Here is a 26,444-nt window from a genome sequence, read left to right as displayed (position 1 = left end):
AACACCTGCAACTTATTATTTCGGTCCCCAGACCTAAACCCCATTGAAAACATGTGGGGTGAGCTGAAGAGGAGCTTACACAAATGTGGTCCTAAGACCCTGAATGATCTGAAGATATTCTGTGAAAAGGAATGATCTGATTCCCAGCCCTGTATTCTCCAAATCTATAAGATGTTATAGGAGAAGATTAAGTGCCGTTTTACAAGTGTTAAATGCAAGTGTTCCAATAATCATGGCATGTTTGGTTTTGTTAAAAAAAACTATTTCTTGATGAGGAATTATTTTTTTCTCAGTAATTTATTTCATGTTTGAATTTATCTCATTTTTTCAGTTTGAGATAAAGGTAATTTCACCAAAAGATACATTTTTTATAACTTTTTTTACTCATCTTTACCAGGAGAATCAAGAATTATGGACGGGACTAACTAGTATGGAGGGGTGGAAAGAACTAAAATTGCTTAATATAATATATAATATATATATATAATGTATCTACCCTTCAGGAAGATGATCAGGATCTCTTTTTATTGGTGTTCCTGTTGATGGAACTAGGGAATAGAATGTAATGATTTGAATCATAAAAAGGTTAGACCTCTTTGCTGAGGAGAGAGCCGAGAGAAACTGTGGACTTCCTGGTGGAGGCTTCTTGAAATTTGACCTCGTAACCACTGTAGTCTTCACACACATGACAGTATGCAAAGTGATTTATTACATACTGCATAGGAAATCTCAGAAACTGTACATTCCCATTTCTGTCTGATTTTCTGTCTGTTTGAGCTTCATTTCTTTTTAAATACCTGAAACTAAAAAATCTTGAATTGGATAAAGAAATTCTTTATTTACTTTTGTAAAATTATTCAGGTGCTTTAAATCACATCCATATATAAAAAAAAACCTTAATTTCAGCTTCACTTTTTGTATAAATTCATCTAATCCCTAATATTGTTAGGAAAAATGAAACTTTCCCATGATACAGAAAATACTTTTGTTGTCATTTAAAATAATATTTTGCCTTGTCTATTTGAAATAAGCTTGAGTAGTGCCTATAAACTATTTCACATATTTTGTGTATCATTCAGATCAGCTCTTTATATGGAATGAATTGACAGTTTAAGGCTAGTTTAGCACCTTTTTTAATGAGGAAGGAAGGAAGGATACTTTGGCTATTTGTTTGCTTCCATCCTGTGCTTTCTTGATTGTATCCTTTTCAATAATGTATTGTATCATGCATGGGGTTCTGGTTCCTGTCTGTTCCATTTCTGGTAGCTTTACAGTATTTCTCTTGTTTCATGTCTTATTAAATGTCAAGTAGATAAATAAATTGGTGACCAAATAAAGGACCAGTTTCAAAAAGTAATTTTAATAATATGTTTGCTTTTTACATTTACTTTTATATGTCTACCTGTTTTAATATTCATCTGTTAATCATTTGAAATTTTATTTCTCTTGTGTAATATGTTCCTTTGTCTGTCAAGTGATGAGTTATCAAAATGCAAAACACATATAGTTTTACATTTTAAGTGCTCATAATGTACATTAACTTTGTAGGATAATGGATGTTCTAAGGAGTGGCAGCACTACTCAGTGTAAAGGTTGCATTTTCTTTGCGTTGCTGTCCTTAACCTGCTTCTCCATGAATGCCACAGTAAGCAGTGTATTTACCTTAGTAGCATAAATGAATGATTTTCTCTTTGTGCAAGTGAGCACCATTGAAGGAGGCATTATAGTCTCTTTATATTTTGGTAGATATGTTGAACATTAAATGTTTCTAATGAGTGGATCTTTAATATTATTGCCCAGACTTTGAAGTGTCACTCTGTATCTTGTTGTTGGTACTCCTATTGCATAATATCAGTAGTAAACTTTGTAATATTATCAGTAATTTTAATGTGTTCCATTCTTAATTCTGCAAATTTTAGACTGAAAACTTTAAGTTGTATATCGCTATCTGGTGCTGTTTCAGTAAATTCTGAAGCATATGACACCCTGGTATTTAATTATGTGTGCAGAAACAGTAACATAATCAAGGTAGCAGAAACAGGATATAAAGAAGAAAAACTAAATTGAAAAATGTCAGTAACAATAGGTATTGATTTTCAAACTTTGGTTTTTGCCCAGACTTGATAAGCCAACTTGTAGTACAAGTGTACTCAAACTGTTGCTAGTAATTCCCAGTGTCCTAAGTACTGTACATACCCTAGTTGTGCCATCTTGGGAATTAAATTAGCTGCTTGGAGGGGGAGCTAATACTGTTTGTGATCCATCAGCAAATACAACACATCTCTGCTGACTGATGTTCTCAGTTAGTGATGAGTTTTTGGGCCATCATTATGCTTTTCACAACACTATGAGATAATGCTGTTGTCAAATAATGTGGGACATGCATAAGGTCAACACACTGTGCGTATCCGTGATTCTTATTAGTTCAAATTATTTATATTATTAATAGTTCTGAAATTTTTCTCTGTACAATCTATACTAATAAAAGGCAAACCCCTCACTGACTCACTCATCACTAATTCTCCAACTTCCCGTTTAGGTAGAAGGCTGAAATTTGGCAGGCTCATTCCTTACAGCTTACTTACAAAAGTTAAGCAGGTTTTGTTTCGAAATTCTATGTGTAACGATCATAACGGTTGACAACGTTCGCAATGTTAAACTTTCTTATTTATGGCCCCATCTTCACGAAATTTGGTAGGCGGCTTCCCTGCCCTAACCGAAACCGATGTACATACTTATTTTAGTAGTATGACGCCACTGTCGGCCGCCATATTGAACTTTCCAACGGTCTTTATTACTTATGGGCCCATCTTCAAGAAATTTGGTACGCGGGTTCCCAACGCTAACTGAATTCTACTTGCGTACATGTATACATCCATAGCCTGCAGCTCGGTTGCTGTGTGAGGCGGCGCTGGGTCCCCCCTCCCTCCCACGTAGCTGACTGCCTGCCTATATAAGGCCGTCTGGTGCTCCGGTCTTTTCATTCCCTTCCTTGCTTTGCCACGGTATTCACGTCTCCCTGCTGATAACTGCAGCCTTTTTATTTAATCCATGGCTTCTCCAATGTTTTATTGCTTGTTTATTACGATTATAGTTATTGTGTAGGTATGTTAGACTTAGTTTACATTGTTCAGGTACCCATTTCCTTTATCGTTCCAACTGTACCCCCATTAACATGTCTATCGAGGTGATCACCATCGATCAAAGAACTGTCACTTACCGAGTGGTTTCCATACCCGGAGATGGCGCCTGCCTTTTCCATTCTCTGTGTTACATATTGCACGGCCATATCAGGCTCACTCTTGATATCCGGAGGAACATTGTGTTTTATGTATTGAATGACTGGGACAGGTTCAAGGTGTGGACTGATGACAGTACAGGAGATAATTATACTACACAGGAGCACTAGAAGAGTGAAATGCTTAAGTCCTTCACCTATGGTTCTGCATGTGAGTTGATGGCTTCCGCTGAATTGTTCAGTTGTTGCTTTCAAGTGTACTGAAATGGCCAAATATTTTACACCTTTGGACAACCACTAATGCCTCTTAAACATCTTAGATTCACAGGTGACAATTTGAGTAGTGGACACTTTGATGTTTATGAATGTTTAAACTCTCAAAAGCTGGATGCGAAGTTATCGATGAAACCGGTTGTATGCTTACAACACTTGACAGATGCCGAATGTCACTTCAGCACAACAAGTCCTGCAAATACTAACGTAATTCAAACAAGCCATTAAACTCAAACCGATTATGACAGCAGCAATCCAAGCTGTGAGAAAACAGTAAAAAGGAGGCGTGTCAGATGTTGTCGTACGTTTTCTGATGCAGCTAGACGGAAACAACTTCGCCATGCTGCCGCCAAATACTTGCAGAAAAGTCCACAAGTTAATAGACACGCTGTCGCTAAATACTTGCAGGCAAATCCACAAGTTCATAGAGACGCTGTCGCTAAATACTCGCAGGCAAATCCACAAGTTAATAGACACACTGCCGCTAAATACTCTCAGGCAAATTCACAAGTTCATAGAGCTTCTGTTTTTAGGTACGATCCCAATAATGAAAAGCGGCTCATACGAAAACAGCAGGTTTGGCTCAAAAAGCCTATTGTGGATTTGCGTATGACCCAAACATACATTATGAATCTGACAAAACAGTACACATTGGATCCATGGATGTTGACTGTGAGAATTGTCAAGCTCATAGGTGGAAATACGAGTCTCCTGGTTTGTGCTGTAACAGTGGTAAAGTCTCTCTCATTCCTTTACAGAAGCTTCCTGACCTTTTTGAGGGCCTGTTAAATGGCGGACATCCTCAAAATGAGCATTTCTTGAACAACATTCGAAAGTACAACAGCGCATTTCAAATGATGTCATTTGGTGCAAACCAAATCGTTGAGGGAAATTTTATGCCTTCATTTAAAGCCCAGGGACAAGTGTATCACTTGATTTGGCAGTCTTTTACCTATGACGACTGAGGAACACAAATTTTTGCAAATGTATTTCATCGGGGACAATGAAAAGGAAGCACAAATGCGGTGCGCTAATGTTTCTGGAGTTAACACGCCCCTGGTGCAGCAATTACAAAAAATGCTGCATGATTGTAACACTTATATCCAAGACTTCCACTCCGCAATCGACAGTATTTCAGATGAAGACAAAGACTTTGAAGTTGTCATTCATGCCGACAAAAAACCATTAAATGCACACAAAGGCAGGTTTAATAAACCTGCAGTATGTCAAGTTGGTGTTGTCATTGTTGGGCAAATGTTAGAGAATAGGGATATTGTCTTGAAAAGCACAGACAATAAACACAATGCATTAAGGAAACCCACAGATCCTTTGATGCACTTCAATATCCCCTCATGTTCTGGTATGGTGAAGACGGCTATTCTGTGTCTGTACCTCAAGTTCATGCTGCCAGTAAGTTACTTATGAAGAAAACCATCTCTGCAGCAAAATTCTATTCATACCGGCTTATGATCAGAGAACATCATGATAATACTATCCTTTTCTTCCGAACTTTACTAATTATCAGTTTTTAGTTGATATGTATGCAAAAATTGAATCCGAAAGACTAAATTATATAAGACTGCAATGACAATTAATAAGTCTCGGGGACAGACCCTACAAAAGGTTGGCATTGATTTGAGGCAAGATTGCTTTTCACATGGCCAACTGTACGTTGTATGCTCAAGAGTAAGCTCAGTGCACAACTTGGTCATATTACAACCGGAGGGCTGCACTGACAACGTGGTATACAAAGAGATCCTTAACAAATAATTATTATTATATTTTCCCTCAGTTTAAAAAGGTTTACTTTTCTTCTTAATAAAAATTTTAAGGCAGTACTTTGCTGCTGCTGTATTTTGTTAATAAGTAATAAAGCATTGTACATTTTTGTACAAATTTCTACTAACAGACATTTTTAATACAAGTTCCAGCTTACTTAAAAATTTGGATTATGAACTTCAACAAGAAAACAACTCATTTACATCCTGAGAGCAGCCAGTACCATAATCACATTTCTGTATATACTGAAGCCATTTTTAAATTATGAATTAAACCACACAAGAACAGAGCCTGAAGTGTAAATGTAATTTTCAAGCCTGTACAATAAAATTGCATGGTTCATTGTGTCAAACGCTGAGGATGAATTTGTCACAATAATAAGTGAAAGATTTGTTCTTTCAGAATATGGTTAAAGTTTGTTTCCAACTTAAATTAAGGCAGCTCCTATAATGTAACAGATAAATTCTCAAATAATTTATGGTGAGTAAGGTAACAGTGTAGCTGTGAGAGTTTTTTGATTTTTTGCTTATGTGAACAAAGAAACAGGTATAATTAAAACTGGTTTATAATTATGAATGATATTTAGGTCTAAATCTGATTTCATCAATATGGTTGGTCTGACAATGGCCACTTATAACTTACAGGAACTCTGCTTATCATTTAGGATCAATTGAAAATGTTATGAATGGGTACTTTTAGTAACATAATTGAGTATTTTGCTTATTAACTAGTTTCATTTTAACAGTCAAGGATAGAATTTCCAGTTTTATTAAGTATTAAGTTAAAATTACTAAAATGTTCTGTGCATAACCTACAGTACAATTTGTTTTTATATAACATTCTTTACTGAGTGTAGGTGCAGCTAAAATGCAAGTATAGATTATGGTAATTACAAAATACAGAATTACTACATCTAAAGATACAGCTTTGCTAAAGTTAAATCTATAGATTTAAATATGAGTTATTTTATGAGACAGGAAATTTGATTTATGGAATTTAATATATAGGTTTATGTTTCTTAAGCCAGCAAACCAAAAAAAGATGTCTAGGCAAAACTTACTGAAATGAAACAAATAGTATTAAATCAAGCTTAAAATAATTGTCACCTCACATATTAGGATCACAATTTGACCAATAAAATGAGTAAGCATGTGTTATATTTTAAAGTATTGTGGTTGTAAACTACTGGTCAAAAGTTTTAGAACACTGCAGCTTCTTCTGTTTTTATGGAAATGTTTAATGTCTTAATGTTTCATGAAATCGAGACATAAAACAAATAAACGATAGCAAATAAAAAAAAAAAAGTCAAGGAATCATTAAGTGTACAAAATTTTATTCATATTTTTGATTCATCAAAGTAGCTACCTTTTGCTAATATAACAGCCAAAATGTGGTAACAATTTTGATTTGGAATGCCAGTCGCCCTGTGCCAGTCACCAGCTCTGCCTCTAGCAGAAGAACCCCCTAGATCATCACACTTCCTCCTCCTTGTTTGAGAATTGGTGTCAACACGCTAAGAAACCATCCTTTCACCAACTTGACAGCGTTACATGGATAGTTTGCATTCTGTTGTCGCATTTACATTTGAAAGGTATAGTAAGAAATCTGGGCATGAGCAATCAGGTACCCTCTTGAAAAAGAACTCAAGTACAAAAAACTAATTACAAAAAATACACTTCTTTAAGAGTATCTGGCAACAAATAAGTGAAAATAGAAGTTATCCACAGATATATATATATATATATATATATATATATATATATATATATATATATATATATATATATATTCTGCTCTCTAATCAAACACAAATATGAAAGCAGTTGTTTGAGCACATCTTTTTTTGTTAATTTTTACTATTAAAATAACAAAGCAAACATTATCAGATAACATATCAGATAATAAAAGTAATACAATCATGGTAACCCACATTTCATGCCCTTATTTAAACCCCCAAGTCTAACCTCTGACACTTTCAAATCTAAACCTCAAAGAATTTCTTCCAAGACCCAAAAGTCTACCCTAACTACAAAAATAACATCTTGTGGATTGTAACAGTAATGAACATCAAGAATATAAATTTTTACCAATATTTTAACATCTCTTGAGGAGCAGAAGGGAGTGAGTCTATGGTTCTGACACAATATTTTTTTAGTCTTGTGTAAAACAGGGTGTAGCTGCTTCCTAGCACTAGATGACAGAGACATCTGATGTAAACATTTAGGTAACTGTTACATAAATGTTCTTAGAATTGTGGGCAGAATTCCTTGAAGGCTGTAGACTTTGCCTATGCTTGTTGTAAATAATGTAATTCTTTTAAAGAAATCTGGTGTATCAATGAAAAATAGGCTTCTTGCCACATGGTCTTGGGTAGGTCAAAGTTAAATCAATTTCTTTGGGAGTTGAATAGCATTCTAATTAAGTAAGTGGAAGCAGTAGAAACAAAGCTCTGAATTGATTTCATTATGACAAAGTGAAATGTATTCTGGTGTGAAATGACAATGGGAGAAAGGAGCATAATGAAATTGACTGCTCGACACTCTTAAATATACAATGATAAATGTATACTACATTATCTTGCAAAAAAAGGATGTGTCAGTTGGCAGGTATTTAATCCAACTGGAAGTATGGACAAAACAGAAACATAATGATGTCAAAGAGAATTTAACAGAAAGAAGAAGAGACAATGTAGAACAGCTACTTTTGTAGCCACACAGGGTGTGAAAAGTGCTGAGCAATCTAAAAGATGAAGGGTATCAGAAAGGACATTGCCAAGTTAAAGCAAGACATCCTTACATATAGAAATTCTATTAAACCAGCAAAAGGGGTAATTAAGTGAAGATTTCAATGAGTGATGACAAAAGGCTTGAGTGGGAGACTAAAGGCATATAAGCAGCATCCTTGTCAGGCACATCTTTGAATCTAAAACAGTTGTGAGATCGTTGAATTGGTTAGAATTACCACCCTGGGATGGGGGAGTATAGCATCATGATTATATTAATGTAACCCTCACAAAAACCCAGCACATATAAAGTCTTCCAGAGAAAGTTCCAGTTCATGTGGTCATACTGTTTTAACTTAGAAAACAATACAGTATATGCAAACTTCACAAATCTCGTTCCAGAGATGGGATTTTAAATTAGAACTTTGATTTGTGTCAGTGCTAGTGACTCCAAGAAGTTTAAAGCTGTCCACTTCACTGTATCCCTTCAAGTGTATGTGGATAGTAGTAGCCTCCTCCTTTTAGAAATCTTTGACCATCCCCTTGGTTTTCCTGACATTAAGGTGGTCATTGTTTGTCCTGGCACTGCTCTGTGTCACAAGGCACAGCCCTTGGAGCTGTCTCATCGTTGTCGGTGATGAGGTCTATGAGGGCCTATAATGGTAGTGTCATCTTCAAAATGATGGATTTTGAATAGATGAGCAGCAAGTACATTAGGGGGCTTGGCACACTACATTTCAGGATGCCTGTGTGAAGGATGTATGTGAAGGGAGTGATGCTGCCAATCTTCACATACAGGGGAACTGTTAGTTAGGAAATCCCATTATATTTGGGTGACACAAATTCTCAAGTTTAGAAATTTGTTCATCAGCTTTGATGGTCCAACAGTGTTGTACCCTGGCATAGCAGTTTGTATTATTCAGATACTCCAGAATGGTATGAATTCCAAAAGACATGGCATCCTCTATGAACTGGTTGTAATAATACTGTATGCAATCTGGAGGTGGTCCAAACTATCTGGAATATTCTGTTTAATGTGTGTAGTATTGGAAATGCAAATTAAGTCACAGTATTTCTTGAAGATGTGGGTATACTTCCTTTATTTTTTTCTCTCACTATTTTAGTCAAATTTTAATTTAAGGCTGTGGAAACATTTCTCCTATACCTGAATGTTTGTAAATACATTATCTTCTTTCCTTGTTTATCGGAGTTTTCATATGTAACTTCTTTGATTATTCTGTCATGTTTTCTAGTTGTCTGCCATTGAACTTTGTTTTATTTGATGGCCTATATACTGTACATAGTTGTGTATATATTACATCCACATAAAATTTAAAAATACTCAAATAGTACTGTCTTTGTGTGTATATTATATGTGTGTGTTTGTGTATCTACACAATGTGTATGTCTATTAAATACTGAGACACTGTTTCTATCTCTTTCTATTCTAGTGAGAACTGATTGTGAGCACTTGCCATGAAGGTTTAAACCTGTTCAAACCTGCATGACAAACGACCACACTTTTTTCCATTTATTTGATCGTCAGTCACCATTTAATGCAGTTGCGTTTCCCCTTGTGTGCCGGAATCATGCTAAGTTTAAAAGTTGAGTAACATGTCAATTTAAAATTTTTAGTTAAATTGAACAAAACACCAACGGAATCTTTTCAAATGTTTACTGAGACTTCTGGGGAAGACTGCATGTCTCATGTGCTTGTTTTTTTCCTAAATTGAAATTGATGCTTAAAGGAATGCATTTTGAGTCAATGGATGAACTAATCTACTCCATGCCTTGGAGTGGAAACCAAGACTGCATCAGTGCGTAATTGCAAATGGGGAGTATATTGAAGGAGACCAGCGTTCGAATTGTTATATAAACAAAAGTGAGTTGTTGTGGGTGCATAAATGAAAATGGCATGGATAGAAATTACGGGACCCTTAAACTAATATTTTGTTGCACAACCTTTTGAGGCAATCACTACAATCCAGTGATTCTTGGAGCTGTCAATGAGACCTCTGCACCTGTTCACGAGTAGACTGCATGTAGATGTTCAATAGGGTTCAAATCAGGGCTCATAGAAGGCCACTTCAGAACAGTCTGACGTTTTGTCCTTGGCCTTTCTTAGGTGCTTTTAGCTGTGTTTTGGCTCATTATCCTGTGAATGAGACTGAACTTTCTGACACTTGGCATTAAGTTTCACTCCAAAATGTCTTGATAGTCTTGAGATTTCATTGTTTACTGCACAGAATCAAGGCACTTTATGCCAGACACAGCAAGGCAGCCCCAAACCATAACCGAGCCTCCTTCATGTTTCATAGTAGGTATGGTATTCTTTTCTTTGAAAGCTTCATTTTTTTCGCCTGTGAACATAGAGCTGTCATTTGCCAAAAAGCTCCAATTTGTCTCATCTGTCCAAAGGACACTCTCCCAGAATCATTGTGATTTGTCAATGTACATTTTAACAAATTCCAGTTTGGCTTTTTTAGATTTTTCTTTCAACAGTGGAGTATTCCTGGGTCATCTTCCATTGAGCCTGTTGTCACTCAAAAAGCGACGGATGGTGCGATCAAACACTGATAGACCTTGACTTTGGAGTTCAGTTTGTATCTCTTTGGAAGTTGTCCTTCCTTGGCTTTTATTTGCCCATACCATTCTCACTATTCTAGTGCCCATTGTGGGGTTGATTTTCCTCTTACGGCCATGTCCAGGGAGGTTGGCTACAGTCCCATAAACTTCAAACGTCTTAATAATATTTGCAACTGTTGCCACAGGAACAGCAAGCTTAATGGAGGTGGTTTTCTATCCGTTGCTTTTATCATGCTTGTCTATATTTTCTTTTTGATCTCCTTAGACAATTCTCTCCTTTGCTTTCTCTGGACCATGTTCAGGGTGGGACACATGATGATACCAAACAGCAGAGTGACTACTATTCTCCATTTAAATAGGTTGAATGACTGATTGCACAATTGGAGGCATGTGTGGTACTAATTAAAGAAAACAGCTAGTTTAAAAAATCCCACTAATTCAATAGGGTTTTTTCTAGAGGTACCAATTCTTAAATATCTTTGTAGCATAAACAATACTTTATCTCTTTTCACACTTGCTTTGCTTTTCTCAATGACATTATCAAAGGCATGCAGATATACATTGGACAATTGCTTCTAATTTAATCACTTTTCAGGAGGCACGCAGCACTTTTTCAATGAGCTACACAGGTACTAACCACTTTCTCCATGTTTGTTCGAAGTGTTCTCTCTGAGAATTCATTCTCAATTACAAAATATTTGTAAAACAGTGAACTGCATCATCTAAAGGTCATTTGTGGCTTTCTTATATTTATCCTTAAGATGTACAATAGATAATTTTTTTACATTGAAAAAAGCATTCTTCATAAACTGATGGCTAATTGTTGGTTAGGTAAAATGTTGCATAGCAGGTAGTACATCTTTGTATTTTTTGATACAGTGACTAAGGATTAATAAAGTTAATCTAATATAAACCTATTGTATTGTTGTAACAAAGTATATTTGATTAGGGTTAGAGTTACAATTGGCTGGCACACTATTACATGCAAGCAGCTGAGTTATCTGCCTTCTGTTAATCTTTTCTTGATAAAACTTCACCACTTACCTTGAAGAGATAACATGCTAAAGAGCTACTTAGTTTTCTAAATAAAACAATAAAAGAGGAGATTGACAATGCATTGTTTTTTTGGCAAAAAACTAAGGTATAGTATTGTCCATCAGTGTTTATTATATTAGTTTATATTAGTAGAAAAGCTTTATGTTTTCCATGTGTAGCACTGTGGTCAAATGAAGCAGCTGTTCTCCTAAGCCACTACAAAATAGGCAGCAGGAAAACTACTGTATTCATTAACCATATTATAATTGTTTTTTTTGTTTTTTTTTTTCTGATAAAGAAATGCTGAACTGAAGATGATCACTTTGTTGGCCATGACCATGGATGGAGGGAGTAGCACATGCTCGGGAAACTGTAGTACCAGGATTAACTCTAATAAGGAATACTGCTACTCTGCAAGAATCCGCAGCACTGTACTGCAGGGCCTGCCATTTGGAGGTGTACCCACTGTGCTTGCATTGGACTTTATGTGCTTTCTGGTGAGTATATTCTGAGACATTTTGTACGGTTTAGTATGTAAATAATTTAGAACAGAGTCTGGTTGTTAATCATTGCCAGTGCCCAATTAATATGGATGGAAAATGTTTAGATAATAAAATTCTTTATTTCCTGTCTACAATGCAAGTGTAATTATTTCTACTGGATTCATTTAGTATGTGCCTTAAATAGATTTTTTGATTTACTGCAAACTGTTACTAGCATTGATCAATGTGTCTCTTCATATTTTTAGGTTTTGCTGTTTGTATTTTCAATTTTGAGAAAGGTTGCTTGGGACTATGGGCGCCTTGCTCTGGTGACAGATGCAGACAGGTAGTTAACCTTTTCTTTACTATTTTGATTTGACTGTTAATTTAAATAATGTGCTTAGTATATTTAGGGTTAGACCCGATCAACTCTTCAGTGTAGTAATTTGACTTTGTTCTATATACTGGTGGAAGCTTGAGTATATTATGCTCCAGCAGTAAACAAGGCTTTTTCCAATACTTTTAAGATAGTCAACATTAAAAGACATTTCTAGTTTGACATTTGTTGACATCTCTTGCACTTGCAGGCCTGTCATGCATACGTTTGCTAAACCATTTTACCCTAAGTTAATGTCTATTCACACCACAGACAATAACAAACATCTTAAAAATGTAAATCACTAATTATTGATTACCCTCAATGATTTAAATTACTTAGATTTTTTTCTTTTCACTTCTGGACAGACAGAGAAAAGGCAGGTTAAATGATTTCTTACACATATTCACAATAAAATTAAAATCTGGGTTAATTTCTATCTTGGCATTTAGTACAGATAATGTTATGGTGTACGTGTTTCTTAATGCTTGATAAGCCAGAACAGTATAATGTGGTAATTTTTTTTTTATTCTAATTGAACTGCTTTACCAAATAATGCTTAAGTATATCATGGGATAATAGACATTTCTATTGTTTTCAGATCCTGTAGGCTGAAAGAAACATACTTTAATATCATCTTTATACTAATCCACTCTTTTCTGTACCAGTCCTCAGATTTGTTGGCTACAATGACACCTCTTTGTGTATTGCTGCAATATTTATGTATGGTTGTACAATGAACTTTTTATTTCTTATTGTTGTAAACATCAGCTTTTGCTGTTGCTTCTCTGACTGAATAGATTCTTTTCTCATAGGATTCTATATGCAATGATCAGTGTTCGTTTTACTGGTATTAAAGTGAAAATTGGTAAAAGACCTTTCTCCCCTTAAACACAAAACAGACCTGCTCACCCATCCTCCTCTACGGTACTGCTGGCAAAAATGTCACAGGGAAAAGTTTAAAAATCAAAGTTCCAAACAATGTATATTTGTGGGCACAACTCCCCTTTTTTCCTCCAAAGTTAGGGACTAGTTTTGATTAAACAAAAAAAAAAAAAAATAGGGATATGCCTGCTTTTAAACAGCTCTGTATCTGTATTTTTTGTACTTGAAATAAAGCACTTCTAGGACTATCTTTAAAATCAATGTGTTATACACATAGCTACACTGTGATTTGTAATCCATTTGAGTCGTTTCCATCTGTTTTTATTCATAGATTCAAGAGTACTTTGATCTGTCTTGAACCATTTTGATATTGACCTATGTTAATTAAATGTTTCAAAGTGGACAGTAATTAATAAGCCAACTTTTGTAGAACAAATCAAGAAAGAAAAAAAAAAATCTCCATCTTTTAGGAAAAAATTAAGAAAGAAAAAAATTACAAAAGCATGTACCCCTGTACCCCTGCAACGCCCGCTGAAGTTTTGCCGCACCAGGTAGGCATCCGACCGCATTCCGGTGGCGATCTGGGGAATTTCGCGTCTTTCTGGGGCCGTGAGCGCTTCGGTTGCCTGCTGCTTCGGGCCGTTCACAAAATTTTTATTTTGGGGTCCCCGCCTTGGCACAGACAGAGGGCCCCACGTTGGGCGCCATTGTGAACCTCACCCCGGACACAGACAGGCAGACACGTTCATGTCACCCACAATCACTGGTTTATTTTCCATTATTCTTTTACAATTCCGCTCACCAACCCCAATACTCCTTAGTCCAGGCCACTCCAATGCCTTTTCTTTTCTTCTTCTCTTTTCTCTTACTTTCTCTTTCTCTTTCTCTTTTCTTCCCACTGCCTCCTTCCTCCTCCAGACGTTGCCACTCTTCCACCCGACTCTTGTCAATGACTGGAGGGAGGCGCTTTATAGGAACCGGATGGGCTCCAGCTGCTTCCCGCAATCTCCGCGGACACACCCCGTGTGGCGGAAGTGCCGGCTGCGCACCCGGAAGCCGTCCGGGTGTCCCCTGTTGTCTTCCCCGGCACTTCCTGGTGTGGCGGAAGTGCCGGGCCCCTGGAATAATAAGGCATTGGGGCGCCGCCTGGCGGTGGCCACGGGTCCCTACAGGGCTGGGCTTCCAAGCCCTTTACCCGAGGCCTCCTGCATAACCAGGACGGACGCCCCCACTCGGTCTGGAGGAGGCACACGCCCTCCTCTGGTCCTCTAAGGCGCCGCGGTCGGGCTCCAGCCCCGGCCGAGGACCACACGTGATAAACCGGCATCGGGGCTCCGCCTGGCTGTGACCACGGGCCCCTACAGGGTAGGACTTCCATGCCCTCGACCCATGGCTCCAAACAGAACCAGGACGGACGCCCCCTCGCGTTCTGGAGGAGGCACACGCCCTCCTCACGTCCTCCTGGGCGTCCTGGCCGGGCTCCAGCCCCGGCCGGGGACCACAGCTGTTAAAAACCTAGAAGAATGGGCAGTGTCCACTTTGTTCTGCAACATTACTTTTAGTGATTATTAAAGGGTCTTCTCACTACTAAATGTTCTACTTAGTTTTTTTGTCTTTTGCTTCTTATTCAGGTTAATTTCTTTTCAGTGAATTATATTAAAACACCTAGACAGCTTTTTAGTCAATGGATGATTTAACTCAAATGAACTTCATTAGTGCTTTTATATAGTAATATACTATATATACTAGTTGAATGTACCTGTGTAATTTAGAATATACTCATAGAGAGAGGGGCTAGGAGCACACGCTGATACAGCACATTGCCGCACCCACCACATGACAAATCAACGTGAGGGCAGCCATGCAACGGGTGACACCTCAACACCACACTAGTTTAGGTGAGGTTTTTTTTTTCTGCTACCAACCCCTAGGTTTTTCCCAGGTTGGAGGGTCAACTTGCAGCAATGAATGCAGATTAACGTCATACCCAGGACGGAGCAATTACAGGTTAAGGGCCTTGCTCAGGTGCCCAACAGAGTAGAGTCACTTCTGGCATTTACAGGATTTGAACTGGCAACCTTCCGATTACCAGTGCAGATCCCTACCTCAGAGCAACCACTCCACCCAATATACTCTTAACTTTACTATTTATTTTAGAATGTCTGCTATTTACGTGTCACTTAAAATATTTATATGTATATAAATTCAAATATATGTCAAGATGGTTAAATTATTACACAGTGATTTTTTTTTTTTATTTTAATTTGTATTGTTGTCCTAAATTTCATGTGTACAGTAAAAGGTTGTTTTTTTTTTTTTTGTTTTTTTTTTTTCAGGAGTGTGTTTTGCTGAATGTTACGCAATTTGATATTTAATACTATTTATTAAAAATTATTTATTACCTGGTATTTTTTATTCATTTTTCATTTCTTAATTGGTCAATTGTTTTCCATCAGTTGGCACATTTAATTCTTTCTTTAAATTTTAATTCTCATTATGCTTTTCTGATATTACAATGTCTTAAAAACAGAACCATTACTTTATATTTAAATCATTGTTTATTTTTAAGGCAGTACCCCTGCATTATTCAAAACATCTTGACATATGGAAGTGATCTAATTAAAAAAAAACAGTTTTCATCAGATTATGATTGGTTCTTAGTTTTAGAATATTTTTGCCATCTGAAATAACTTAAAACTTTTTTTCGGTTTATATGTACATGGTTGGAATTACTGCATTTTCATATTTTATGTGATTTACATTTTCATTAATGTACCTTATTATTTTAAAATGTTTGCTTTTATGTTTTATTTTTAAGACAGAGACGGAATCAGAGAGATTGCAGAGAAGAACGGGAATAGTATGTTAAGCTTTTGTGTTAAACTCTTCTTCTTTTCCCCTTTTATTCACCTTGCATTTTTTCTTTATATCTGGTCTAGCAGGGTATCTGGAATTCCTCTAACATTTCATTGGTCTTTTTCTGAATAAGATGTGCTATCATATTCTTATACATTCTTATACATTTCAAATAAGAAAGGAAACCAGCAAATTGATTCAATTGTCCTTATTAGATTAAGTGTTTTATTCTATCAGTCAGTGCTCAAATAACCCTACGTGTGATACATTTTCTGTTATTTTCTGCTTGTTAAGAAGATCTGTCATCGCTTTAAGTCTAATTACTCAAATCCACTAAAAGTATTACTATTATTTTGCAGTTGCACTTTTTGGCTTCTGTTTGTGAGAGCTTTGACCATAATCTTAACACTGATGTCTAACAGGATTGCATTCTGTTAGGTTTTTATTTTTCTTGGCAAGTTAGAAATATGAGAATGATATACTATTTTAGGTTAGAGTCTTTCTCTCTGGCTTTAATAAATCCAGCTTGGTTTAATTAATCCAGTTTGTCAGATTTCTGTGTAAAATCCTACAGAACAGCTGTCTGGGCCCACAACTTTTCCAGTTTGTTCAGATTTAATAGCAGCTTGAAGTTGGGTTTGAATACTGGCCTGGGAACTGTGTGCAAAGTTTTTCTCTAGGCATTGTGACTTTCTTCCCACATATCAGATATGTACAGGTTTAGTTAATTGGTGACTCTAAGTTACCTTGCAAAGAAACATTGGCCCTTCAGATTTAATTTCTGCCACACTCTTTACGAGTCTAAATTTTGATTAAGCAAATTTAAAAAGTCGATAGGCAGATTATAATTTATGGATGGTCATCAATTTTCCTTTTCTGTGAGAATTCATTATTTGCTATTGTTGTTAATGAAAGCAAGTTTTGAACCTAATCTTAAAACTGTAAACAAAGTTGTGCCCTGTAGTTACTTGTCATTACTTTTAGTAAATTGTAAACCTTGGACTGCTCTTAAAAGCTATAGCCTGCTGCACTCCAAGAATTATTTGTTATAGGGGGTAACCTGAGTAAACCTAGAAAATGGCCATTAAACTAGTGATGATGATGAAGCACACCAGATATTATGTATATGGATGCCTTCAAGCCTTCAATTGCCAAAGGCTCTTTTTTTTTCCTCATTCACTAATTCTTAGTTAATTGATATGTAGATTAATATTTTAAAGTACATAAACTTCAGATATTCTATATAATCTGCACTTTTATCTTATACAATTGTGCATTTCCAGAATACCTGTCTTTTCATCACTGATAATTAGACAGGTAATATGCCTCCTGTGAAAGACATACTGAGGATTTAGATTCTGTATTTTAAATATATGAAGTTTTTTCATTTATTCTGTTATATTATATTTTATGTACAAAAGAGCAGCATGATGCCATTATTCCACTGATCTATGTAAAAATAAATCTTTTTTATGCAAATGCTTCAACTAATGCTCATGTATAATATGCATTCAGTTTATTGCTTAACAATAAAAATACTATGTGGAATAATTCTATTAATGCTGTTATCCAGGGTGACATGAAAAGCACATATATCATTGTTACTGCCTCACAATACTTGGGTTCTAATTTTATCCTAGTCAGATTACCTTTTGTGTGGAATCTGTATGTATTCTAATAAGTCACATTTATTTCTTTTAGGTGCTGCTCTTTCCTTCTATGGGCAAAGCACATACTGTTATATTTATCGAGGGATGTAAATCATCCCAGTGATGGAGTATGCATTAGCAAGTGCCCATTCTTTGCTTTCAACTAGAGATACAGCCAAGGTTAATTTCTGCTTTTTGGTCCCAGGCCCTATGACCTTATGCTGGAAAACTATATCCACAAAATGAATGAATGAATATCACTGTGTGATGCATTGCAGTAGTTGGAATAATGTTTGAAAACAAGTTCGAAGTATCCCACAGTTAGTATTTGGCTTCACTTTCTTGTATATTCAGACCTACAAGGAAGAAGTTTGTCTGTAGAATCTTCTGTTTATATGATATCTGACAAACAGTAGATTGTAGAAGTTTAAAATGTCTTAAGAATTTTATTAACCATTTACAGTTTCATGAGCATTGACCACTTTATTTTCAGAAGTCCTCAGGAATCTCTTCTGATCAGGACCTTCTACATACAAACCATATTTTATAAACAAAAGTGTGTTCTGATCTGACTGTGTTAAGTAACATCATCAAAAAGTTCATTTGTGTGTTGGAGGCTTTTATCCATTTTTAAAAACTGGTGCAAACTTCGGATCACATTTTAGGACAGATTAATTCAAGAGTTCATATTATTTTTAATGATTCACAATCTTATATTTCAAAGATTTATAGTATTAACATTAATAGTTAAAACCCTAAATCAAATTGTATAAGCAAAAAGTGACATTAGTATGTTAAAGTTTGACTGCACATAAAGTCAGCAGATGAAGGGCTTCTGAGACAAGACAGTTGTGAATTTGGAATATGATTACTTCTGTTTCACTAAATGGCAAAATAACATCTTCAGTGACTAGTGTGGGGCATGTCTTTTACTTTAACAACTAAGAACTAACTCTTTTCTTCTTTTTGAACTTTCGTAGTTTCTTCTGCTGCTTATTACATGATCTATAAATCTGCCATTTCTTTGTAAATCAGCTTCTTATTTAAAATTTTAAAATTCTCACTTAAAAAAATTGAGTCTTTTATTTAAACAGATTAAAGCGCAATATTGTAGTTTATATAAAATACTGAGGTTGCAATGTACCTGTAACATTTAAATTTAATGAAATAAACATTTGTACACAACAATACAGTTAATATTATTAACAACAGCTTTAACTTTGATGTAGCTTTTTGACAGGTCTGCTGTAATTCTGATACATTCATTTTGGAAACACATTAAATATGAGTAAAAACTTGCAGTTGTATACATATCCTGTTTCTATCTATCTATCTATCTATCTATCTATCTATCTATCTATCTATCTATCTATCTATCTATCTATCTATCTATCTATCTATCTATCTATCAAAAAACTACATCAAAGCTAAAGCTTTCGCTTTATGTAGACCAAGAAAATTCTGTTTTGTGAAACATTCTTTTCTTAATATTTATGTATATTTTTTTTAGTGTTGCTTCAGCACTTCATTCAGAAACACCGGACAGATATGAACGTCTGACATCAGTCTCTAGTTCAGTAGACTTTGACCAAAGAGACTATGTAAGTTGAATATTCTTTCATTACTTTCATGATTTATTTATTTCACAACTTGCCGTGACAAGTTGAAATGGAAGGCTTGTGTGTGTGCTGACAATGAATGAGTTCTCAACTGAAAGTATTATGTATACAGTGCAGTCACAAAGAAAGAAGGAATTATAGTGCTTTGAACTGTGAGAAAAAGATGATTATGTGTCACAGTAGAATTAAAAAAGGAAAATAAATGGGCAGAGATTGCCACTTAAGGAGTCATAGCTGGAGAACCTTCAGATAAACTACATGCGGCAAGTTTGTGACACTTTAGAAATGTGCAACTGTGCTGAAAATTTGTTGCAGAGTTGTGTAATTTGTCATTCTCTGTGATTCCTAATCCTGTTATCTGACGTCCTCAACGTGACAAATATCCAGAAACTGCACTTGTTAGGTGTGATTTCACCTCAGGCAAGGAATCGTGGACAGTGCTACTGGTTTAAGTTAGCTACTTTTTAATGCCTAGTTAAAACAGATTTAAATTCCTTTAATATTTTAATTTGTGGTTTTCTTTCTGCGGAGGAACAGTGATATGCAAAGATATACTTAATCTGTACTTGTTGAAATATATTAATTTAGAGCGTATTAAACCAAATCAAACATGTAAAGGGGGCGAATGATCTATTTATTTCCATTGTCATTTAAACTTTTTGTATTAATAAGAGGCACCTTTGCTGCCAATCGGTGTCTCAAGTTTTCTTAACTGAAATGTTGAGAAACAAATAGCCTGTCCACAAGCCATTGGTATATATGCTGTAGATAGACACAATTTAGCACTTGAATAAATGATATGGGCAGTTTTAAGTATTTTTCAAATTATTATTTTTATATCATTACGGACATGTGAAACACATGGTTTGACCTTGTATAATATAAACCTTTAATCATATAAAGGGAATAAATCCATATTCTATTGTAAAAATTAATTGTATGCTGAAACAATGTTTTAATGATTGTAGCAAAAATTTTACTATTTACTGCAGCCTTACTAATGTAGTGTTTAATTCAAATTAATTAATTTATTTTTAAGAGACAGAAAATAATTTCTTGTTGACTTGCTTGTTGTTTTGAAGAAGCAAGAATAAGTAATTCTGAGTCGATTTACTTGTATATATGCTAAGCCTGTGTTTCTGTTTTTGTAGGGATTCTGTTCCTGGTTGACTGCCATCTTCAGAATAAAGTAAGTTCATATTATTACAAAATGTATGATCTTAATATTATCAGTTTTGACACTGACTAAAAATGAACTTTTAAATAAAGTGTTGAGCATCATGACACAAGTTAATGGTTATATTGAATTGTCACTCAATGATCAAAGCAATTTTATGTGCCAGCCGAATCACTGAACACTTGTTTTTCTCTGTACTATGCTGCAGACTTTCACCTTTTAGCACTGAAGACATAAAGTATTAAGTTTATTCAGAGAGTCAATATAGAAAACTTTTGGTCAATCCTCAAGAGGTGGGTGGACAAACAAAAACCCACAAATTCTGAAAAACTCCAAGCATTGACTATGCAAGAATGGGCTGCTGCCATGAGTCAGGATTTGGCCCAGAAGTTGATTGACAGCATGTCAAGTTAATATCCTTAGAAATGTCCATAACACAGTTTTGAGAGGAGTGTTTATTCAGTTCTTTAAACAGATTAATCGTTCACCGAATGTATGATATTCAGTGTAAGACATTAAATTTAGTGCTTCTTTTAGTTTATATTTCTACTTTAAAGCACTGTGGTGTTTTTTTTTTTTTTTATAAGCAAAGGATAAAGTAAAACTGTACAGTATTGTTATTTTCACACTTTTTCTTTTAAGATGTAAACGATTATCACTTTTAAAATTGTTTTAAGTGACTTTAAAGTGTCCTTAATACTTGTTTCAACACTCACAAGTTTTAATCTTGCATAAGAAATTGTAATCAAGAAGGCACAATTCAGCTTACACAGTTTTGCAGAATTAAGTCATACTTATAGTTACAAAATCAGTGCAGGAATGAGGGAAGGAAAGGGAACAATATTAAAAATGCTACAATTACAGCCGATTAGATCACTGCATGTTTGGGCTGGGTAGAAGAATTAAGTCCAGCATCCTCTTGAAATGCTAATCTTTATTTTTTTTTTTCTGTCTGTTCTTTTAATTTGGTCTTATTAACAATGGAACTGGGCATGTCCATCTTCTTTTTAACTTTTAAAGGACATTGGTGCCTTTACTATACTATATACTGTGTTGGTAACAACTGCAACTATGGCGTTACCTCTTCTGATTTATATTGTACTGTGGTTATTCCTCATTTGCATTTAGTGGTACTGAAATTTGCTTACACTCCCCTGATTTCTGTAATAGGAAGAAAAGATTTTAAAAAGTTATGTAAACAGGGGTCTAATTCTTCAGAACATCTATATTAATTTTAATGGACTCTCCTTACAGGCTAGAGTAGAGTTTTTGTAAGAGGAATTCATACTGTAGTTTTTTGCAATAAAGAAAAAATGTAGTCATTGTTATTTTGATTCTAGTGAAAATCATGTGGCTGGTTTTGCTTTAAAGGAGGTATCTTAGTAATTAGTATTAGAGATTTAATAGAGTCATATATTGTAAACTGATACAGTGGAACTAGTTTCTCTAACTTGCTTTCCCTATTATGACTACACTTCATTATTTTAAGACTTAAATTTGGGGTTTCCTATTACATGTTTAGTCAAATAGCTACCCAACATGGATTATCTATTTTCTTCCTTAATAGAGTTCATGCTGAATTGAATTGGCTCAGATAATTATTGTACTGATGGAAATCTAATTTTATTAACCCTTTTTTATAAGTTAATCACTATGCACATTCTGAAAATTATTCAAAGCATTAATTGTGGTGTTGTTGCCTTTTACTGTCTTGTGATTCTGATTAGTTTTTGATTCATCTACAGGGATGAGGAGATCCGAGAAAAGTGTGGTGGTGATGCTGTTCATTATCTGTCCTTCCAAAGGCATATCATTGGACTGTTGGTTGTTGTGGGAGTTTTGTCTGTGGGAATAGTATTGCCTGTAAACTTTTCTGGAGATCTGCTTGGTATGTTATCTTTTGTCAAAGTGTCAGTGACCATAAGAAAATAATTACTTACATTTATAAAGAAATATTTTCCTTTTTAGCCAGTACAGTGAATCCCTGCATGAACAGTATTTTGTAACAGTTACCAGAAAAACAAGCATAATAATATTAAAATTATTTAGAATGTTATTAATTGTATAGTAATAAGAATAGAAAAATATAATACAGTACAGTAAATACATTAATGTAGCATCATTTCTGCATGATAAACAACAGCTGTGGTTAAAAAAAAAAAATTTAAAGAAGATCTTTACATACATTGTTTTTCTCTCTCTTGTTAAATTAATCTTAGCCTGAATGAATCTATTAAATTTTTACATTTAAGATTTTTCATTTAAAGATTTACCGATGTTGTTTCTTGTCCTAATGTGTGGATATAAACACAGGGAACTTCAGTTTCTGTATTACATCTTGCCTGAAGAAGGGGCCTGAGTTGCCTCGAAAGCTTGCATATTGTAATCTTTTTAGTTAGACAATAAAAGGTGTCATTTTGCTTGGCTTTTCTCTACATTAATAATGGCTAACACTAGTACTACAGACAATATGGCAGTGAAATTAGCCTGTTTGAAAATGACTGACTGACTACATGTATTCAGTGATATTTTATTTGACTTTTGTCAACGACCATTTCCGTTCAAAATTCTGTTACTTTTGTTGAATTTGAAACATTTAAACTCTTTGTAATGTATTCTTTTAACTCTCATTTATATAATTGAAAATTCTGAAGCAAGAAATAATCTTTTGATGCAATACAGTCTTAAAAATATATTGATAAGCCACCATATAAAAACATACTGTATACTATATAAGATTATGTGAAGATCCTGAATCACCCAAAAATGAAAATGTTTTTATGTTATTTTATAGTGATGATTAAGAAAATCATCAATTTTATGTTTTTATGCAGAATTAAGAGAAGGTTTATGATATACAGTAATATAAGACAGTATTGATCAGTTCTATACAGCATTAATTGATGAAAAAAATGTGCATGGACAGAAGAAATCTCGTGTTAATTGTATCACAAAATCCATATGTCAGTTATTCAGTCTCATGCTCAAAGGTTACAAAGCACATGCTTTTTTGCTAAAATAATGTTAAATTTGTACATACGTAAAAATTGGTGCACTGAAAGCCGTGCTAAACTAATGCTTTGTGGAATTGCCTTCTTCAATGGAAGACAGGACTCTTGACCATCAAATGTAAATATGTATTTGTAGGTTATATACAGTAAATATATGAAATGGGTAGATTTTCTTTCCTTACACATAATAGGAACTAAAGTGTCATTTGTAATTAATTCATATGGTAAATATGTGTGTTTTTTTCCCTTTTTTGCAGAAAATAATGCTTATAGTTTTGGACGAACCACTATAGCAAACTTGAAATCTGAGTAAGTATTTTAACACTGATCTCTTATATTTCTGATTTGCTGTTAATATTTCTAGTCAAAAGTATCTTAGTAGATTTTGGTTTTTTTTAAATTCGCCCTACAAAAATGTATCTTCTGTCTGATATGTTGATCATTATGTTCTACAAATTCTTAAAACACTGATTTAAGTCATTTGGCAGCTCTGTATTGCTTCACGGTGAGTTTGTGTACTTCCTTTATACGTGTATTTGGGTATTATTATGGAATGATACATTTAAAGATGGTTACACTGCACTCTTGTTTGTATGTAAATCACATTTGAGTTTGTTGCTTTGTCATATAGTTTGAAGATAAATGCTTGTTGAAATTAGAATTTTTGATTAACAAAGCCTGTTACTCGCTTGTAATGACTGTGCCAAATCTTCCAAAGAATCTTAATCATTTATTTTAAATCTGTTTTTTTTTTTTTTCCTAGAGAATTTTGATTAGCACAGTATTTTATGAAATTTTAAAATGATTGTGCCAAGATTTTAAAATGTAAAGATAATGCTTGGCATAAGGTGATAGGCTGGGTATTAATGCAGTATGATTTTAAGTATGTGTGTGCTTTGACATTTTGGTTATATCCTAAGTTTTTTGGGGTGATCTGGTTTTCCCTTAAGTTGTAAGCCATGATCTTAGAAGTTGCCTTACAGTACACTGAGGTGCTACGAAACAATGCATGAATGTACAGAAGGTAAAGGGGAATTCATACAAGGTTTCTTGGTGTCAACTTGTACAAATCGCAGATAATTGTTGCTAGGATTTAATGTTAACTTGGATGTTTGCATGAATTAGTTAATGAATGGAAGCACTCTGTAGCTGGTAACATTTATTTTGAAATATAATGGTATCTGATTAATTTACTGTTTAACAGAGTTATGAAAGAAAATAATCTTTTATGTTGCAAGTAGTTTACTTAAAGCAATTTTTTTTATTTGGCATTTGACTTGACAGATTGTCCTATTCAAAATAGATTAAAGTAATCACTTGATTTTAAAGCTTCTAATTTTATAATGTGACTTTCTCTCCTGTTACTGTTAGCTCATTGCTATCACTCCATCTGTCTAAGTATTTGGCAGGCCTTTTCCCCCTTAAAATAGTATATTAATCAGACACCATCTAATATAGTAATGAGATTAAGTCAGCAAATACTGTATTGTGGAATATTTCAGAATATATGTACGATATGTGTACATGAGTAAATGCTAATGTTACAATATATAAAAAGTTGCCAACAAGAAGCATAAAGAAAAGATGTATAGACACATTCAAAACAGTACCAACTTGAAAAATATGTGAGCAAAGACCCTACCTTCCGTGCTGCATTATTTAACTAAAAAAACAGCAATGGTTTATTTTTTTGGACTTTTTCCCAGCTAGGAAGCTACCCATTTCCCTTATTCTCCTTGTTTATTATAATGTCCAAAAGAATACCTGATCTTTCGATAACCTGTTTTTATGTTTTACTAACTGATAATTGGCAGTTCATCTGTTATCTTTGCAGACATTTAGTCCAGCCATCCCCAAGATTAGTCCTGTACTGTAGGGCCGCAATGGTTTCAGGTTTTTGTTCCAAACCAGTTGCTTAATTAGAAGTCAATCTTTCCAATTAAAAGATGTTGCTGTCTAATGTTATGGGTTTTAATTCTCAGACATTACATTATTATTATGTTATATTTTTTTTTCCTTCTGATGATATCATCTAAATTATTTGTAGGCATCAGCAGATTAGCAATTCTCAGTCTTTTACTTTCTCTTCCATTTCTTTCCAAATATTTAATAGAAAACACACATAGTTGTAAATGAGATCAGGTTAAATGTACTTCTGGGTCCTGTGTTATTTGCATGTCATTGTTTACTGGAAGCTACGTAAGAAAACAAGAAGCGGTTTAAAAACAGTATATGCAACTGGTGACAGATAAATGGTGCAATTAATGATTAGGAATCTTAGGAAGCAAGGTGAAGTACAACATTATCGCATGAGCAGCAACTGACTTCTAATTAACAAACTGGGCTGGAAGAAAAACCTGAAGCCACTACAACCCTCCAGAAATGAACTTGTTAACATTTAATTTAGACACTTATGATGTTCTAATTATTTTATACAAGCTTGAATAATAACATTTCAGATGAAATACATTTGTGAGAAAAAATATTAATGTTTTAAAAGGTGTAAGAACTAGTAACCCTTTTAATTAACAACATTTTCAACATTTACATTTTTTATCAAAGTAAGGTCACTCTTATCCGTATTGCTTTCTCTTTTATCAGGAATAATTTGCTGTGGTTACACACATCTTTTGCCTTCCTTTATCTCCTGTTAACTGTCTATAGTATGAGAAGACATACCTCAAAAATGCACTACAAAGAAGATGACTTGGTAAGCTTATCAACTGAAATTAATTCTAAAAAATAATGTATAGTGA

General features: G+C 34.5%; 1 protein-coding gene across 3 annotated transcripts in view; it reads left to right on the top strand.

Annotated features, from left to right (window-relative positions):
- Positions 1-26,444, top strand: part of tmem63ba (transmembrane protein 63Ba) — a 105,917-nt gene that overhangs the window by 40,772 nt on the left and 38,701 nt on the right. For 2 of the 3 annotated variants that reach the window (XM_039739111.1, XM_039739112.1), the window contains 8 exons: positions 11,932-12,130; positions 12,382-12,461; positions 16,195-16,236; positions 19,392-19,482; positions 20,652-20,689; positions 22,423-22,565; positions 23,946-23,997; positions 26,290-26,398. In XM_039739111.1, coding sequence (XP_039595045.1) covers positions 11,948-12,130; positions 12,382-12,461; positions 16,195-16,236; positions 19,392-19,482; positions 20,652-20,689; positions 22,423-22,565; positions 23,946-23,997; positions 26,290-26,398 — 738 coding nt within the window. In that variant the 5' untranslated portion in view covers positions 11,932-11,947. The remainder of the gene's footprint in view (positions 1-11,931; positions 12,131-12,381; positions 12,462-16,194; positions 16,237-19,391; positions 19,483-20,651; positions 20,690-22,422; positions 22,566-23,945; positions 23,998-26,289; positions 26,399-26,444) is intronic. The other variant, XM_039739113.1, reaches the window with a different exon arrangement.

The sequence above is a fragment of the Polypterus senegalus genome, chromosome 16 (genome assembly GCF_016835505.1).
Source record: "Polypterus senegalus isolate Bchr_013 chromosome 16, ASM1683550v1, whole genome shotgun sequence".
NCBI classification, from domain to species: Eukaryota; Metazoa; Chordata; class Cladistia; order Polypteriformes; family Polypteridae; genus Polypterus; species Polypterus senegalus.
The sequence above is the reverse complement of the archived record's forward strand: the minus strand, read 5'-3'. Positions and strand labels throughout refer to the sequence as shown.